The sequence below is a fragment of the Rhagoletis zephyria genome, unplaced genomic scaffold (genome assembly GCF_001687245.7).
Source record: "Rhagoletis zephyria isolate East Lansing unplaced genomic scaffold, Rhagoletis_zephyria_1.1 Rzeph_scaffold_08809, whole genome shotgun sequence".
Lineage (NCBI taxonomy): Eukaryota > Metazoa > Arthropoda > Insecta > Diptera > Tephritidae > Rhagoletis > Rhagoletis zephyria.
Genome location: NW_016165889.1, coordinates 3,108 through 21,514, shown reverse-complemented (window position 1 = coordinate 21,514; position 18,407 = coordinate 3,108). Strand labels below are relative to the sequence as shown.

Below are 18,407 nucleotides of genomic sequence, written 5' to 3'. Positions count from 1 at the left end.
CCATGCTTGTAGCTGCATAATTTTTCAGGAAGTACAATACTCATTTAAGTAATATATGCGTTTTGCAACTTGAAAAACTACTAACTAAATCACTAAGCAGCATTCCTAAATTATTCATGTGTGAAAAGGCATACATAATATGTACATAATATACATATGTACAAGTAAGTATGAATACCTGCACTAAGATTTATTTACTATGCATTTAATTATATAATTACATGTGTGAATTTTATTTATAAATATGTACAAACATACATACATATACATATGTGTTACAATATTAATTTTTTGGTAGCTGATTTGAATGAATAGTAGTTACCTTGGAATACTTGTGCACCTCCAGAGCCACCTCCCAGCTAGCAGAGAAACGTAAATTTTGCCGACAGTGCAGTTTAGTTCAATTTTCTGTATCCGAAAACGCATACAAAAAACTCCTACAGTTATCATCAATTTTCGTGTCCGGAAAACGTTCGAAAAAGATGATGTCATTTGAAAGCAATAATTGTATTTTATTTGCCCAAGCTAAACATTTGAAAGCTGGCATGCGTAGTCGGCAGTCGCTGAGCGTGCAGAGGAGTGTGCCGCTATTTGTTAGCTTCCAGAAGGTGCTGGGTTCGAATTCCGTCAAGCGCTTCCTAATTGTATTTTATCTTTCTTTTGGACCATGAAAAAGTATCTGGGAAGCGTATTGAACGAAAAGTTCAGTCAGACAAATTTCAGAAAAACAGCCTCAAACGTATCCTTTTCATCACCATATTCGGTACTTTTCTGTATGTACATACCCCTGTGGGGAAAATCTCTAGTTCTGAACTGGGGCGCTTCTAGTACATTTAGACCCAGTACTGGTTCGCGGTAAATCTCTTTTGCATGCAAGCAACTGGCGAATTTAACATGGCGATGTCCTAGGAAGTGTCAATTGCCCCCCGCTGCATCCCTTTTTCGATAGTTCCGAACTAGTCCTAAATTCTATAGTTCCGAACCAGTTCTGAAATCGACAGACGAAAGAAAAAAGTATCATGATTTTTCAATCTTTGCGTGTGCGATTTTAAGTTATTTTGGAAATGTGTTTTCAATTTGAAATTAAATTTGTTTGAATGATTGTAAGAAATGTACGTTTACATACCTTTAGCTGTAGCTGAGTTTGCAGAGGTGCTCGCTGTTATTGGTTAGATTCCAGATGGCCCCAAGATGTTAATATGTTAACACAAAGCTTTGTTTTGTATTACCAAACTATGAAATAGCATCTGCGAAGCACAGAATAGAAGCGTATTTGAACGAAAAAGCCGCCGAAAACATATCTATGTAAAGTAAACAAGCCCCCCGCTGCATACCTTATTCGATAGTTCCAAAATAGTTCTAAATTCGACAAATAGGATCTAGTTCGTTCTGCATCCCTTTTTCTATAGTTCCGAACCATTTCTAAATTCGTCACTTTAGATATAGATCTGTAGTGAAAAAAACTGAAAAAATTAGTTTCTTAAAAGTACCACTTTTCGGCGATTTTGGACAAGTGGGGATCTAGTTCCTATCGGACTAGTTCCTTTTTGGGGATAAAGACCTAGTACGGAACTAGAAATTTGATTCACTAGTCCGCGGTTTCCCTGCAGGGACGTTTCTGCCGCACACTTTAGTGGGAAAACGGATCATTAAAGTAACCGGAAATGGAATCGATAAACGGACAAAAATCCAGTTTTCTGGCTGGGCTTGTCTTATACTATACTTATGTATGTGTGCATATTTATGCATTCTTACAAGTCCGTACCAAGTATTTAAAATAGCTAGATATTTGTAGGAATTAATCGTGGAAGCGAAACTTTTTTAAATTCATACTCAATTTTCCATGCAACGCCACCTTCTTACGTTAACCCTGAAAATTCTAGGCGTTACTTTCAAAGGCCTGCTATTTATCCCGCCCATACAACCACAATTTACCACAAGATCTAGAGCAGAAGTTGTGTCTAGGTACATCAGAAGTCCCCACGTTTTCACGACAATCGGGTGTACGTAACCGAACGAACCAGATTTTTATCTGGCCAAGGACTTCAGTAACATTCCCCAAAACTATTTTGGTTACTTGAACGATTTTACAACAACTGAAGTTTTCAATTCGTTTAATTACCCAGAAAGAAATCTAAATTACCCACAAAAATTATCAAAATTCCACGCAAATTACCCACATGCAAAATAAATATTAGCTTTGTTCTACGCGCTTTTCGGGCTGTTCTGGTAATTAGAGCGTAAAAAGAAGTTACTCTCCCTCAAATGTCAAAAATGTGTCAACACGTGCCAAAAGTGCCCAGAGCGTGAGCAACGCAAAAAACCACATTTCGAGCCCGGAATTTACAAATCGGCTGTTATTTAAAATTGCCCTTTTGCACATTTGTGCCCGGAAAAAACTCCGAGCTGTTTCGTGCACAAAAAAGAAGACATTCACGATCCAAAAGTGGAACGTTTTCGCTCTATTGCTTATTTTTCTAGCATGAGGAACGCTTTGTGGGCTGTTTTGGGCACCCGCTAGCTCGTGTGGAACAAACCTATTTTTATACCCGAGCGCACTTGTGCACAAGATTGTTTGTAACCTGTATGCCTAAATAATCAAAATGAAAAAATAAAATCGATTAAACGGTGACTTTCAGTCTGTGCGCACGATAACTCGAGTAAAAATCGAGATATCTTAACTAGACTTGGTATGTATACTTCTTTTGAGCGAGGACGGATGGTATTGAAAATTGACAAAATCGGACAATAACCACGCCTACCTCCCATATAACGGTGGTTTTCAGAAATACGAAAACTGCGACATTTTAGTAACTACTGAAGCTTATTCACTCAAAATTAATATTTACAACGATTTTTGGGCGAAAATAAGAATATTATAAATCTTTGGAAATTGGCGTGGCCACGCCCACTTATGATTCATTTGTATATCTTGGTAAGCGCTGCACCGATTTCTCCCAAACTTGGCACAGTTGTTGGATCTTGGCAAGACATACCAAATGGCTGAAAATTTTTAAAATCGGACAATAACCACGCCTACATCCCATACAAATTTCGAGAAATATGAAAATATAGCAAAAAATACGTTTATGTTAAAATTTTGGAAAATGGGCGTGGTTCCGCCCACTTATGACCACATACGTGTATCTGGCTAACCGTTCAATCAATTTGTACCAAAATCGGTACGACTGTTATGCTTTCCACATAAAAGCAAACCGTTCATAATTAATGAAATCGGACCAAAACTACGCCCACTTTTCATATAACGGTAAATTTAAGAAATGCTTAAAACTTCGATACTCCGAAATTTAAGGACGCTAATTTACTCAAAATGTATACTAACAACAATCCATTGAAAAGAAGTAACATTATTAAGGAATTTTGGAAAATGGGCGTCATACCGCCCAAATATAACTAAATATATAAGTTTATCGAAGATGTTCGAAATAGGGATAAAACTACCCCTGCTTACCACGGTAATTTTCGGAAAGGTGAAAAAACTGTACTGAATACTTGCGCCGGGTATGTAATGTTCGACTCCGCCCGAATTTAGACTTTTTACTTGTTTTTCTGTGGTTTTTTAACAAAAGTTTAGTTGTTAAATTAAACAGTGATAACGCGCTGTCGAGTGCTGCCTTTAATCATATTGGAGGTTACTTAGAATAGTATAAGCTACTGAATAAAATAAAATTCAGCTACTCAAATCTGTCTGTACGATTTTAATATACTTTTTTTAACAGGCTTATGCTTATTAGCTTCACCTGTATGTAATAACTTCAAGCTTTTTAATAAGATTTTGCAGAAAATATGTAGTTTTGTAGCTCAATTAATTTAAGTATAACAAAGTGCAAGTTTAAAGTAGCTGCGACGTCCGGTTGATTTTTGGGTTTTTTTTTCTTTTGTTGAATGTGTTGATGATTTTCTTGATATCATCAAACATACTTTGTAAGGAAAAAAATGGTAGGCACTGTCAAGAAAAAAATTGCCAAAATTCAACGGTAAGTTCTAGCTACTTCAAACTTATACTTTGTTACAGTAGAATTGAGTAGGCTATAAAACTGCATACTCAGAATCTGTCTGAGAAATCTAATTAAAAAGATCGAAATTTACTAGATGCCATACTGGATCCGCCCTTTTGAATTTTGCAGTTCTGACAGCGGATTCGTATTTAGCGACCCTGAAAACCTCCTAGTACGAAATTTCGAATTATTTCATTAATTTGAATTTGAATTTTGTAAGTTAACTATTATCTTTAAATCGCTACCACTACTGAATGAGGGGCAATTGGATTGCTATGCAAATCTAGAAAAATATTTTTAAAATTTTCGTAACGTAACGCCCATTTTGAAATACCCATATGCACATTAAATTTTTATATATTACTCCCTATTTAGCTTCAGTTTTNACTTTTTCAATTCTTTTTTAAACATTTTGTCATACGAGCGTCACGTAACGCCCATTTGGAAATACAAACATATGCACATTAAATTTTTATATATTACTCCCTATTTAGCTTCAGTTTTACTTGTAAACCAAATATGTACTCTTACAGCATTTAGGTATACTTTGGCACTTGCATTAAATTAAAAAAAAAAAACAATATTATCATTTTCGTACACAGTCGTTGAGTTGAATGATAAGAATTTCAAATAAATGGTTGATAAGTGCCAGCCAGTGTCATCAGCCAGCCAAGTAAACAAACATGTCAACAAAAGCTTAACACAAAACCAGTTCATTTCGAGCAATGACCTTCAACGCCTTCTCAACTAACTCCGATCCAAAATTACTTGTTGCACAAATTTAATTCAGCATTAAAAGCCTGATTATGTGTGAAAGAGTTTCACAAAAGGGTCAGCCGTCAACTTAATCATGAAATGCTGTTATGAAGCTTTATTACTCGTTATCATTTTCAAATTAAACATACACTTTGCTTCTTTATGCCCCACCGAACTTTATTAAATGATTTTTTATTTTTTTTTTCAATAAATGCTTTGTGATTTACAATTTCATTCGTTCTTTTACGCTAGTTTTTAATATATACTGTGGCCCCCACACTCTTCAGTCTGCGCCCATGTGATGCTTCAATTTAAATTAGTCGACACTTTATTGGAAGGCGATGGTTTATTTCATACGCCGCGTCACTCCGCTGAGCATAATAAATATTAGTAAATATTTTCATTGTCGCAGCTTGATATGATTCATGACGATGTACCATGTAGTTTACGTACATATGTATACGTATACGTATGTATGTTTAATACTCGTGCATAAATTTGTACACGTGTGTATTAGTACACCTATAGCCAGCTGATTAAGTAAAGTGACATTTTGACCAGTTTGGTAAGTTTTTTTTTGTTTATTTAATGTTTGTATTTTTGTACAAAACTCTAACACATTCCATAACCAGCACCACAAAAATCCGCATTTCAAACTTCGTAAATTTTTTTTTTAATAAAACAAACTAACAATTACTATCTACTTACTTACTTACTACAAAAATGTTTAATTGTTTATTAAAAATGTTAAGCAAAATTTGAGGTATCNCCCAAAAATGTTTAATTGTTTATTAAAAATGTTAAGCAAAATTTGAGGTATCTATGCAGTTTTGTAGCCTATTACATTTTAGTGCGAATTTCAATCCGCTAGAAAATCGCGTTGATTTTTAATAATTTTTTTCGGCTGGCGGGTTTTGAAAATATTCTTCCATATAAAGCATGCTCGACAATTACTTTCATGTGGAGGAAAATGCCTAGCACTGTCTGGCAAAAAAAAAAATATTAAAAATCAATGCGATTTTCTAGCGTTTTAAAATTTGCACTTCAACCTACTAAAATTTAAGGGGCTGTAAAACTGCATACCTAAAATTTTGAGTAGAAAGTTTAAAACTTAGGGGTGTAATTGTTAAAGCTTGTTGATTTTTTTATAATTTTTGTAAAAAGTTTGAAATGTGGATTTATTGGATGCTGAAATGTAATGTGCTAGACTATTATAAAAAAATTATAAAGATTAAATAAAGAAAATAAGAATAACCAAAACTGGTCAAAATGTCTTTTAACTTAATCAGCTGACCACAAGTGTATGTATGTATGTATGTAAATACATCAGTTCACATGAAAACGACTGGCGAGAAAATCTTTACTTAATATAGCAACATATCTACATACATATAGGGCTTATCATAACTTTATGACACTCACATATTGACATTATTTTACCATTTATGCACATATTTTTTTAATTTCAATTACTTGTTTATAAAAATATAGTATATTCTACAATCTTTGTGCAACATTTAAAGAGAAAAAATTAATAGGCCTTATGAATAAAAAGCAATTGCTTTTTTTTAATTTCGGAACTTCTACTCAAATTTCTTTGAATAAATCGAGTAAAAGGTCTGAAATTTTAAAGAAAAAGCAATTGCTTAGTTTTGATCCATAAGGTCCAATGTACTAAAATTGATGAATGAGCTACAAAACTGCATACTCTAGATATTTCTGAAAAATTTAATTAAAAAGCTCGCTTTTTTGACGAAAGTTTGTTGATTTTATTTAAATGTTGCACAAAGATTGAAACTTGGAATCATATGGTTTTTGTCAAAGAATATACTATATTTTTATAAATAAATAATTAAAATTAAAAAAATCAAGATACTTGGTCAAATCTTGTCAGTATATGAGTTTCGTAAAGTTATGATTAGCACTATACTATGTATGTATTTCAATTATTTTCTTCCATATAAACAATTCGAGAATGTTGCACAGAACATATCGAGGGCTTATATTCAATACCCTCTATCTGCAGTGTTCACAAAAACTACTTTGAGATGTTAGAACCCATCTGGGACTTACCTTTCCATCACTGATGTTAATTATGACTTTGCAATTTAAAAGTAAAGGCCCGTCCACATAGAACTTTGGCGTTGCGTTGGCGTTGGCGTCGCTTCAACAGCTGACTATGAATACATGAATTCAAATTTAGCCGTCCACATAGCCAAAATTCGACAACGCTCACGCCAACACAAAGCAAAAAGATGGTCAACTCTCAACTTTTCGAGTGCGTTGCTCCTCAGCTGTTGCAAATAAATAAAATCATGTGAAATATTTTCCTTTTTAATCAAGTGCGGGCAAGAAATATCGTTTTTAATGCAATTATTGATATGCAATATTAATTTATTTGTCGTTAGTATGTTAATTTAGTGGCCCAAGCATTCGCTGCCAAGCGTTCATTGTAGCAAGCATACTTTTAACGTGCGTTCTGTCAAACCAACGCCAACGCCAAAGCCAACGAGAAAAGTTCTATGCGGGCCGGCCTTAAATTCTTCTGTCAAGCGTTATTCAAGGTCAGCATAGGTGGATTTTCATATCAGAATATAATTTTTGTAAAACGTGCAGATAGAGGGTATTGAATATAAGCCCTCGATATAAATTATTTATTGCATTTGGAGCTTACACATTTTTCTAATTATTTTGCTGAGCTTCTTCTTAATTTGCGTTGAGTTTCTTAGGGCAGTTAACTTTTATCTATATAGCCATTTTAAAGTTTAATTAAACTTATAGCTCTTTTCCACCAAAAGCTTAACTGCAGTTAAGAGGTGGAAATTAACTATTAATTAGAGAAAGTTCTATGGTACATTCTCCACTTTTAAAGTATGAAACTATTGTGAACATAAAGTTAACTTAACGTAAAGTACAGTGTAGGCTTCAAAACGCAATATCGAATAGCTTGCAGCGAGAGCATACTAGAAAAATTTAGAGGAAGATTAAATTATCAGAAAAAGTTATTGAACGCAAAATTAGTAAAAACTTCGGTATGCTCTTTTCGGTATTGCCCGTAGTATAATAAATTACAAGTTTCAAGCAGCTAAAAATTACTGCTGATTTAAAAAAAAAATTTTTTTTTTGTCGAATCATTTTTCTGTTTTTTTTTTTGTTATAGAATGAGCTATATTTTAAATGAAAATTAACGAAAAAGATTTGTAATGGAAAACACTTTGAATACATATTGTGAAAAAACTAAATTACGAATACTTCTGTGAGTGACTGTATGTAAGGTCTAATCCGCTTAATAGACATATATCACCGAATCTCAAAAGTTACCAAATTGAAAAATAAAATTTTTAAATTTAATAAAGAAAGAAAAAATAACCAATTTTGGTAAAAAATTACGAAAACGGCAACCCGCCAACTTTTTTATTTAAAGTGGCGGTTTTATTTTTCCTCTCTGACGTCGGGATTTATTTTAAAGGACTTTGTAGTTTCAAAGATATGATTAATTCGAAAAATTATTTAAAAAGAATTAGAATTAAAAAAAAATAAAAATTTTTGATTTCACAAGGACGAATAGGTAATTTGTTAAGCTGATGAAGTTAGAAGGACGAAATTCGAGGATGTTATCAAATTTATATGAGTCCTTAACATACAATTTTTTCAAAAACAAATATTGCGAAATTTCAAGGATAAAATTTTGAAAGGACATTTTCAATACTTACCAGTCCTTCTGCACCAAAAACTTGAATCTGTTTCTACGGGATTTTACGCAATTTTACTATATTTGGCCCATTGTTTCACGATTATATTGATATTTGTGTTTAAAATTTACTATCGCGCGGTATTATATGTGTAATGAGCTAGACATGTATAAAAAAGAATATTAATTATTAGATAAAAAAGAAATTTAGCCAATACTGGTCAAGAAAATCCCGAAAATGCCGAGTTGATTTGCCAGGAATCCCGGGATTTTTGGGACCTTGAAAAGGCCGGGTTCCCGGGCTCCCAGTATAGACATTCCTAGTATGTTTGTATGTTTGTTGTACGCATGTATGTATGTATATCTAAGATTTAAATTTTAAAGGTACATTTAAATAATACACTATCAATTAAAACCTTTCAATTTCTACTTCTTTGTAAACTAAAAAACTTCTCGACTTACCTTAGCGATGGTTGGCTTGCAAGCGGCAGCCAGCCACTTGGCGACAATTACAAAAATGTTTATTCACTTTTAATAACTTAAGTAAAGTTGAATTGGAAAAGTTTACGACCGCGACGGCATAGAAACAGGTCATGCCATTCAGTTTGTGGCACAAAACTTGTTTGCCTCACACACGCTATATTTACCTGCTGGAATGTGGTAAGTCCTGACTGGAGCACCAAACAAGTGCATGAGTATCTGCTATCTAATTGTTGGCCGGTCATTTGTGCTCACCATTTACGGTGCCTTTTTATACATATTTTTTTGTTTTTAATTTAGTAAAGTAGTATTGGAAGTCATGAATACCTACATTTGTGTAAATGCGTTTTTTCCACAAAATCCATACACTTAATGGTTTTACAAAACTTGGCTTATCTTTCACTGTTGAAAGGCGCACTTTTGCTAATGATAGATATGGTTCTTTATAAAAAAAAAATAAATAATTAAGCGGCTTATGCAAATGTGTTTCGCAAAACTGCTTACCAACAAATCTTTGACCCCAAACAAACTAGACAAACTTGTTATCTTTCCAAAAGTCGATGTTTATTTGTTGTTTGCGATACGTTTTGCTGAAGCATTCATTATAAAATCTCGTAAATGATTTTTGGCCACGACTCGCTATCTTCTACATACACATGTAGCATGTATGTCTGTAGGCATTAGCGCACACAAGGGGTGGGTTTTGGGGTTCATCATCATTCAATGCATCAAAAATAAACTCCTCGTAATACTCCTAAAAACCTTTAGAACAATCCAAGAACACCTCGATCCTTGCCACTTTTATCCTACCTCGAACGTTAACGTTCTTCCATTATCAGTTCACACAGTAAATTTTAAACCACAATAAGAACCGAATCACGTTTTACTTGATCAATTCTCTCAAACATTCTCTTGGTGTTAGTACATTTGCTAAAGGACGAGTATGTATCTACAGAATTTAATCAGAATATAATTGGTTCAACAAGTACATATGTATGTACCTATACATACATGTAATTATGCATAATTATGCATATATTATCTATTTGCTAGTTAACAACTCCCAACCCCTTGCTACCATGTCTTCTAACATCTACACTGGGAATTTACACGAAAACAAAAACTGCGATTAGATAAAAGAATATCGAAAAACCAAGCGTTGCAGAGGTACGTACACGTGTATGTACATTTGTAGTTCCGAACGTATGTACAGTGGCGGGAATATAAATAGGTACCCGAAGTTTTAAATATTTTTGGCCATATTTCTTTTGTTTACTTTATGTTTATTATTTTTATGAAAGTACAGCGCACTATCTAACAAAAACCATGTTAGTCCGAATTTCAAAATTTATGAAAATTCGACAAGTTTCATCAAAATTTTAAATTCTTTCATCAGGATTTTTATGGTGATTTCGTTTCTACCAAAAAATATCGTCTTTTGATTGCCCCTTTCCCTTTTCGTGTTCGATTCTAAATAAAAGGCAAAGGGTGCGAAAATTTTGTGTTCGTTTCTTAAAATCTCACACTCTTGTAAAGTCAAAAAGGCACATTCACTGCCCTTTGAAGACAAGAGGGCAAAAACGTGCTCTTTTATAGGGTTGAGTGTAACATCAAAAACAAGATCATAAATTACATATATTTGCAAAGTCGCGCGCAAAGATCAAATTATTTATTCTAAAACTACATAAAATTCTCTAAAACATTTGTCTAATTTCAAGACCTGACGGACCGGTACTCACACTTTTTTGTACTAATAATCTTTAGCATCCACATTTCAAAGTAAATTTTTTAAATAAGATTTAATGGGCTACAAAATTACATACCTAACATTTTGTACCAAGTTTAAAATTTTGACTAACATGGTTTTTACAAATGAAGGGCTTAGAATCAAAAGGATCTAAGTAGGTCTGATATTTTTTTTTTTTGAGATAATTAAGGTTAAGGTTGATTACTTGTTGTACATTCTGGGTAAATGCATTTGAAATGATTCTTGCCTAAATAAATGCAGGTTAATTAACTAATTTAAATGAATGTTACTCTTTGTCACCAAATACACACTATATTTAACTAAAAAATATGGTTATAACTTATATTTTCAAAAAACGTCACTAAGACCCTTATGATTCTAACCGCTTCAAATATGAATATAAATATTAAATAAACAAAAAAAAAGTAGCCAAAACTTGTTAAAATGTCGCATCTCCATTTGTTTGCCCGCCACCGTATATACTACATAGATAAATTAATTAACCTTTTAGGCCCGCAACTTCTTTCTAACATAAATAATTATCATTTCCATTAAATTTTTCTTTTAGCACGGTTTCGATCAATCATTTATTCGCGGAAATAATCTTGTTTTAGTGCGACAAGTGTCAATGTTGGCTGATAATGATATCATGTAACATTCTTAGTACATGTATTCAAATTTATTTCAGCAAAAAATCAATTAACTGCTGATTAATATATGGGATTTATATTTAATCACAACATACTCCTTAAAAGGGTTTTTATTCGCAGCCGTATTAGACAATTAATATGTAGTAGTAGTACATACTTTACATATATATATATACATACATATGTTTTCAGAGAGCTAAAGTTACGCCAAACGAACTCTTATGATCCCGTTATTTATGTATTAAAATTTAACGTCAAAAAAACTATGCGAACTCTCACACATCTAGTCAAATTTTTTAAGCACTCAAAACATCGAATTGATGGGTCTGATGTGCACGGTAGCAAACCATCTACATACTTGAAAATAATTTTAATGTTGAATACAATCGATGATCGCTAATCGATAAAAATTTCCAATAACAAATACCAGTTGGGATGACAGTGACAATAGTTAGTTTAGAANTGCGGAAATAATCTTGTTTTAGTGCGACAAGTGTCAATGTTGGCTGATAATGATATCATGTAACATTCTTAGTACATGTATTCAAATTTATTTCGGCAAAAAATCAATTAACTGCTGATTAATATATGGGATTTATATGTAGTCACAACATACTCCTTCTTAAAAGGGTTTTTATTCGCAGCCATATTAGACAATTAATATGTAGTAGTAGTACATACTTTTAACATATATACATATGTTTTCAGAGAACTAAAGTTACGCCAAACGAACTCTTATGATCCCGTTATTTATGTATTAAAATTTAACGTCAAAAAAACTATGCGAACTCTCACACATCTAGCCAAAGAAATGATCTTTTAAGCACTCAAAACATCGGGCTGATGGGTCTGATGTGCACGGTAGCAAACCATCTACATACTTGAAAATAATTTTAATGTTGAATACAATCGATGATCGCTAATCGATAAAAATTTCCAATAACAAATACCAGTTGGGATGACAGTGACAATAGTTAGTTTAGAATCTGGTCGCCGGGGACCAGTAGGGCGCAGTGGATGAGGCTGCGGTCGACTGAAAACACAGCACTCCGGACAGCGACCGGATGTCTTCTCTGATGTCACCAGAACATCACCTGCATGACGAGGCGCAAATGCTCCCCATAAAGGAGCACAACACAATGTAGTACTGCAAGCAGTTCTTAGTAGGGAGCCACAGACGTGGACGACACCCGAAGAGACACTTGCTTGCAGAGGAGCCCTCGCCAAGGCATGTCAGAAGGCATCTATACGAACGGGCTGACGAAGTCCATTGGTGCATTAAGCAACCTCTGGACCCGACAGCATATCGACAGGCCCTCAGCGGCATTCCCGTTTATTGAGCTTGACGACAACGAGCTTGCGTCACTTCAAAAATATTGCACACTTTTTTGAGACACCGTTAATTAGATATTGTCAAGGTAAAATATCTTTGGGTCCCTTTTTTATTTATGTATGTATGTACATACTAAGAGCTCTCATTCATGCATGTAAAGTAATTATTACGAAGTAAACCACTAAAAAGGAACTCCCTCCGACCAGCATGTGGCAAATCGTGGCCACATAAAAGAAACACCAATATACTATTGGTACGCTGGAGGTGCTTATTGCCAACCTTTAATAATAACTGAAAATGTAGTGCCACTATGAATATCGCTACCTAAGGGTGAAAAGGCCTTAACTCCACTTTTTTCTAAAATTTAGTTTTTTATGCAGGATGACAGATAATGCCAAACTACATCGATTTTTCGTCTCTCCTGAATATTTTCAAAAAATGGACTTGGCACCTTTTCACCTTTAAGTGACAATATATGTATGTATATTTATATGTATGCAATACATGCTTTAATTCTTCCTTGGCACGCGATCAAAATTTGAAAATACTCCTAACAATATTAAACGTTAATGCATACACGCGCCCACATGCCATCTACCATATTTTCACATACTTAGACACATTTTTATAAGTATATGTAGTACATGAACATCTACATACTTACAAACCCAGTAGATATTTACAGGAGCTAAAAGCCCTCCCTGAGAGTAGAGAGGCCTTCCACTCTGCATTCCTTCCTTTTTCGTATAGATTGGACGGCTTCTGCTTTCGCTGCCTATAGAATGGCTTCCAGAAAAGCTTTTGTAGGACGTATGTACTGCAGAAGATCTTTTGGTGGAGTTCTTCTAAAGTTGATTCTTTAGTTTATTAAAAAAAAAAACAGTATTCCTCATGTACTTATTTAAGGGCTAAAAGCCCTCCCTGAGAGTAAAGAGGCCTTCCACTCTGCATTCCTTCCTTTTTCGTATAGATTGGACGGCTTCTGCTTTCGCTGCCCATAAAATGGCTTCCAGAAAAGCTTTTGTAGGACGTATGTACTGTAGAAGATCTTTTGGTGGAGTTCTTCTAAAGTTGATTCTTTAGTTTATTTAAAAAAAAAACAGTATTCCTCATGTACTTATTTAATCTTCATATGTTTTTTACTACTTACAATGCATTTCGAAGTTTATTTGTAATGCAGGGAAACACTTTTTTCAGTCCTTCTTGGCTAAGCCTTTTAGAATGGCTTCACTTAAGAAGGCCTACGTAATTTATCTTCTGGGAATGTAGAAATAGTTAAGCGCACGTGTAAATGGCGGCACCTATATCATTTACTAATGTATGCTACCGATTTCTTTTTGAAAATTCTCTCCTATTTTCATTTTTCTTCCTATTCAAAAATTGCATTCAAATTAAAAAATAAAAAAAATTTACTATGATAAAAGGATTTAAAATGGCAGCGGAAGGTTTACGTCAGTGTCTACTGCTGTGGAGCGTCGACTATTGGAATCTAGAAGGTAATCAAGCATGCACACAACCCGCCAACCAACCCAGCACAAGCAACCATTCTGCTATAGTGCCTAGTATATAACATCCTGCCCACATTTACTGCATACAATCAATTCGTAAATCAATTTATTCGTTTGATTACTTTTTCAAATTTGAATACGTTATACCCTTGCGTTTTTCCGTATGTGTGTTTCACTTTTGATTCGTTTGTGAGTCTGTTTGCACTATTATCCTTTGAATTGTATTTAGTTTCATTGTTATAGTTTTATATGCATTGTTATGCGCAGTCAGTAACCCCGCCCACTTCCTAATTTCTTTACTCGATTTGAGGGAGAAGCAATTTTCACATGCAAATCGACAGTCGCCTTTAGTTTGACTGCAGTGAATGCATTTGTGTTTTGTTTTTTTTTTTTGATAACTTTTGTTTATTTTATTTATTCATATAATTCTTTGGAAATGCAATGATTTAATAGATGATGTCTTAGTTTTGCAAATTTGCATATTTTTTTATTACAGTATCTTTTATTTTCTATCATTATGCATTAATTCATATCTCATTTCTGCATATAAATAAATATTTAATGCAAATAACTGTGCATTTTTCTTACGCGACTACTGCTTTATTTGTTATTTATTTATTTATTTATTTTTATTCCCTTTGTATTTCATTTATTCAGTTATGGCTGACAGTGTTTTCAAGTCGCGTGACATTGGCTTGCGTGCCCAGAAGAAGATCCTCTCGCGCATGGCCACCAAGAATATAGCGAAAACATTTATTGATGGCACAACCGCATCGCTGCTTGATAATTTATATCGCCTTTGTAAAATGCATGTAAGTGCGCTCCAATCAACTTTTGCTTACCATCTATCTACACCAACCAACCAACATACATACTATATAGCAATTACTATGTGTGAGAACTTTTTACTCGAAGATGCATATTAATATGTAGTACAGATTCATTTCATTCACTAATCATTAACTTTACAATTATATTCACATATGTATGCATACGCAATTATAGACGGGTAACAAAGTCAAAGCGGAGAAGCTGATAAAGAATATAATTAAAATCGTTATCAAAATTGGTGTCCTACATCGAAATAATCAATTCAGCACCGACGAACTGAAGGACGCGGAAGTATTTAAGCGGAAGTTTCAAGTAAGTGATGTCAATTGGAATAAAAATGATTACAATTATATAGTCGTTATAAGTACTCGTACATACATACACCTGCAATTAAATTGAATATATTGGCTTGCATACGAAAGTATCGGTGTGAATTTATTGAAATATGTAGGTAGGTACTTGAAAGTTTGCTAAAAGTATTGTATGGAGAAAATTCAGGGAGTAGGGTAGTCATCGGAAAGCATTCAAAGTCAATGGGCCGTGTGAATAAAAGCTTAGCAATTCATCTGGCCCATTGATTCGACGGCCGATACATTTTAATGTTAAAAAGAACTCCTAAATTGTTCAACAGCTACTCCCAAGATTATTGCTGTTGTTGTAGAACAGGATGCAAGCCTCCAGTTGTCCTGCCGGTTCTCATCTTCATGCTCCGATCCTGAAAGCTGTATTTTGGGACGATTTATCATAGAATTGTTGGCGCCGTCGACGTTGACATTGCGGTTTAGGCCATTTTCGTTTACTGATGTTGTGAAGAGTGCGGCGGAGGATTTAGCCGCAGAAATTTGCAGTTTTCTGGCGGTAAACGATCTTGCATGGTCGGAGAAAAAGCCAATAATCTTTTCGTAAAGATTTTCTATGTTTTGGCCGTCACCAATATGGCGCAATTGCCAGCTTAAGTCACTAAGAGAACACCCACTGTCGGCTGAGGAAGTTTGACAATGAATACATATGTACATGTGTGTAGATTAAACAGCATCAGGGAAATGACGCCACTTTGGGGGACAACTGGCATCCACACAGATAAATGAGCCGTTTATTTTACCTGTTTCTGAACGCGTCTGTTATTCGTTCAACTTCATCAACCAAAGGTAAAAAGTTTTTTTCATTAGTTTGATGACGGTAGAACAACATACAGATGCATTCAGTTAGAAGTACAACAACCATTTAAGCGGGAAAGGTGGACGAGACTTATGCACAGTTTAAAAATAAAATAATCGGCTGAGTTGATTCATCGCTTCGTTCGAATCTAAAAGAGACTGAAACTTTGGAACCTGTTGCGAATAAACAGCTAAACAGAATGTCCTATTCAAAACTAAAGAGGGATCGGAGTTTGCAAGTTTGCACTTCTAACCATAACGGCCGACATAAGGAGGCCTTAAATTAAATTATAAAATAGTATAATAATAATAATAGATTGGCTACATATGTATGTTAGTGTGCCTTATGTTGTTACACAAAGGGGAGGGACCTACAGTTGTACGCCGATCCGAACGGCGATTGTATTTTTACGAGAAGCTGTTTTTCATGGCAGAACTACAGAAGAAAACCCCTTTTTTCTAAATTTTTTTTTTGATTTGTGCTTTGACCAGGATTTGAACCCAGGCCACTACACCACAGCGACCGTCATTTCTTGTTTTTTTTTTTTACTTTTTATATTTTTATTTGTATACACGAACGACGTCGGGTGCTCTGCTTGTATTAAATAAATTTTCTCCTTCTAGAATACACAACTCTCGTGATTTCCTTCTACGAAGTGGATTACAGCTTCGATCTGCCGTATCTGCAAAAATCCATTGCCGAATCACATGCCGCCCTCAAGTCAATTGTTCAACGCCACCTCACCGACAAGTCTTTAAATCGCATCGATGAAGTATTTGATTTTTTTGGTGATGCTTCACTCCTTGAAACCGCCTTCAAACCCGATTCGCCATATCGTGAATTAATGGGAAAAATCGTCAGCGATATTAATACTGCCATGGAAACAGGAGATATGTAAGTGAGTGTGCGCGGCATAGGGCCGCCATTTTTTTTTTTTTTTTTTGTAAAAGACACTATAATTCGCTTTAGACTCATCAAATCTCTCGTCCAAAGGACTGTCAAAGTACAGAAAAGTCCGAAATATAGCGCGTGTGTGCGTGTAAAGGCAAATAGTGAAAGGCTTAAATGATATCTAGGTCATTAGAGAATTGCAACAACAAACCAAAAATAAAGTAATGTAATAAATTAAAGAACTTTTATCGAATACGCTTGTTTTAATTTATATGTATGTAATAAAATAAAAAGAAACCTGTCGATCGATGATGATAACGGCAAAATAATGAAATGCGCACTGTGTTGTATTGTGAAGTGTTTGATGATGGCGTTCATGACGATGATGGATGATGATGTAGATGTCGCATGATTGTGCTAATAATGCACGTACATACATTGTATTTTTGATGCTATTGTCTAAGCATTATAATGATAACGTCGTTATTGATAATGACCAATGATAGCACTGACGATAATATTTATTATATAGAACTAGCAAATCTAGACAATTGAAATTTTTTATCGATTGTTTTTCTATGAGTGATATTAAGTAAAAAAAAACAAATATATAAGCACAGAAAATCTTAAAGCAAAGAATTTGCGGCAGTGCTGAACAAGAAACAAATAAAATGAATGTAAATGAAAAGAAAGTGAGAGATGCTATATGTACATTAGGGTGGTCTTTAAAAATCAAATGTACGATTTCTTCCAGTTCATCCTTCAATCGGTAATAGCACTGTCCAGATATCACTATAAATTTTGGTCCGATTAGAGACGGTTGAGGCGTGTCGCACAGGGCGCAAAGTGCAGATCCTATATGAGAGACTCAAAAAATTTAATATTATTTTTTTTTATCTACTACCCAAAATCGATGCTACCATAGTCAAAGATATCCATCATATACATTTTGGTCCACGATTGGAGTCGGTTACGGCGTGTCGCAAAGGGGTCAAAGGCCAGTGACTCTATGGACTCAAAACATTAAAAATATTTTTTGTAACTTAATACCCAAAATCGATACTACTAAAGTCAAGGATATCATTTTAAATTTGGTCCCGATTGGAGTCGGTTAAGCCGTCTTAAAGGGTAATCTGAAGTTTGACCCCTGTGCGACACGCCTTAACCGACTCCAATCGGTACCAAAATTTGTATGTGATATCTGCGACTATCGGTGTATCGATTTTGATTATGAAAAAAATAATTTAATGTTTTGAGTCTCCATAGAGGAATCTGAACTTTGCCCACTGTGCGACACACCTTAACCATCTCCAATCGGGACCGTACCAAAATTTATATGAATG

The 18,407-nt window shown here is 34.3% G+C and overlaps 1 protein-coding gene across 1 annotated transcript; it reads left to right on the top strand.

Annotated features, from left to right (window-relative positions):
• The first annotated feature begins 14,082 nt into the window (after window positions 1-14,082).
• sigmar (Tumor necrosis factor alpha-induced protein 8-like protein sigmar) lies at window positions 14,083-17,115 on the top strand. The gene is given in 5 exon segments (XM_017631472.1): window positions 14,083-14,172; window positions 14,842-14,996; window positions 15,190-15,327; window positions 16,797-16,809; window positions 16,812-17,115. Coding segments are annotated over 5 exon segments (648 nt in total). The 5' UTR covers window positions 14,083-14,090; the 3' UTR covers window positions 17,072-17,115.
• Window positions 17,116-18,407: the final 1,292 nt, after the last annotated feature.